Consider the following 1,663-nt stretch of genomic DNA (forward strand, 5'->3'; position numbering starts at 1 on the left):
GAGAGAGAGAGAGAGAGAGAGAGAGAGAGAGAGAGAGAGAGGAGAGAGAGAGCACACTCATGGCTTGGAGTAGGCAGGGGTGAAAGCTGTTTCTTTAACCTAACAGAGAGAAGTTTTGAGGGGAAGACAGGGAAGAATATTCCATGAAGGAGGGAGGGTAGAGGGAGGAAGAGTGTGGCTTGCGCAGTCCTTCTGGTCTCACTGAATCCCCATCTGTATCTCCACCAGCAGCTAGGTGGTGCAGTGGATAGAGCACTGGGCCTGGAATCAGGAAGACCTGAGTTCAAATCTAGCCTCAGATATTTAGTAGCTATGTGACCTTGGGCAAGTCACTTAACTACTACCTGCCTCAGTTTCCTCAGCTGTAAAATGGCAATAATAATAGCACCTACCTCCCAGAGTGAGGATTAAATTAAATTAAATATTAAATATTAAAAATATTAAATGAGATACTGTTTGGGTAGAGTGCTTAACGCAGGGCCTGGCACATAGTAGGTGCTTAATAAATGCTTGTTTCCTGCCTTTCTCGTCCTCCCATTTAGGAGAAGATAAGCCCAGGGGAGAGGCCACCCTCTCAGCAGCAGCAGCAGCAGCAGCAGCAGCGCCACCAGAGTTGGAGCACCTTCAAGGCAATGACGCTGGGCTCGCTGCCCCCCAAGCCCCGTGAGCGGGTGGGCCTGCACAGGACACCTCGCTGGGAGTCGGCAGGCCTGGGCCTGGATGCATCTGATGGTGACTTCCAGACGGAGGTGTGAGCCCTGGCCAGCTGCCCGGGCATCTATAAATATATATATATATCTCTATTTTCACACTCCAATTTGGAAAAAAAAACAAGGAGCCAGGGACCCCCCCTTTTCTCTTCTCGTGTGCGGTCTTGGCCCTTGGAGGGAGACACAGCCGGACTCTGGCTCCAGACAAGGTGGGGACCCTGGAGATGAGAGGGGTGGGCTGGACTCCAGAGACCTGCTTCTGGCCCAGGGAGGGGGCAGAATAAGGGGCCCCCTCCTCATTTTTCAGAGCCTATAGCCCCAGGCCACCGTGTCTCCTGCCCCCAAGCCTGTCCGTGCGTCTGTCTGTCCCACCTGGGGCTGGGGGGATCTTTGTTGGGAATAAAGTTCGCTCTGTGGATTTGCCTGCCAAGTGACCTTCCAGGCTGGGGGGGGGGGTGGTGAGAGGATGGGCTGTTGGGTTTGCATCTCAAGGCCTAGCCAACTCCTTCTCCATTTCCTGCCCCCCTGCCCCTCAGCCCAGCCAGACTTCTTGTAAAGAGGGTTTGGCCCCAGAGCATGTCTGGTTGGGACCCTAAGGGAGTCAAAGGTCTGTTCCAGGCTTGGGACTTCTGTGCTAGGGAAAGCAGGCAGAGCCTGACCACACAGGGAGCTTTCTAGATTTCAGGTTAAGCCATGTTTATACAGGGTCCCAAGACTCCACCTGCTTGCTAGGGCTCCTAGACCCCACACTTACCCACAAATGTCCAGGTTCTTCTCGTTTCTCCTCGCCAACCATCAGAAACATACCAAGGATCACACAGCGATCTGGGCTACACCTGTTCCCTTGTTACTTTGGGATTTGGGTGGGGGTGGCTGGTCTCCTATTCCTGTCCTACCCACCTCAGGAGATTCTTATTTCCAGTAGAAATATTCTATCTCAGGTCTTTGAGGAC

General features: G+C 53.1%; 1 protein-coding gene across 1 annotated transcript in view; it reads left to right on the top strand.

Moving 5' to 3' along the window:
* The window catches only part of ADGRB2 (adhesion G protein-coupled receptor B2), a 53,856-nt gene extending 52,728 nt beyond the window's left edge, over positions 1-1,128 (top strand). The window contains 1 exon segment of the mRNA XM_027864588.1: positions 543-1,128. Within this exon segment, the coding sequence (XP_027720389.1) occupies positions 543-755 (213 nt within the window). The 3' untranslated portion in view covers positions 756-1,128.
* Positions 1,129-1,663: the final 535 nt, after the last annotated feature.

This window comes from Vombatus ursinus, unplaced genomic scaffold (assembly GCF_900497805.2).
Source record: "Vombatus ursinus unplaced genomic scaffold, bare-nosed wombat genome assembly UNPS02014775.1, whole genome shotgun sequence".
Lineage (NCBI taxonomy): Eukaryota > Metazoa > Chordata > Mammalia > Diprotodontia > Vombatidae > Vombatus > Vombatus ursinus.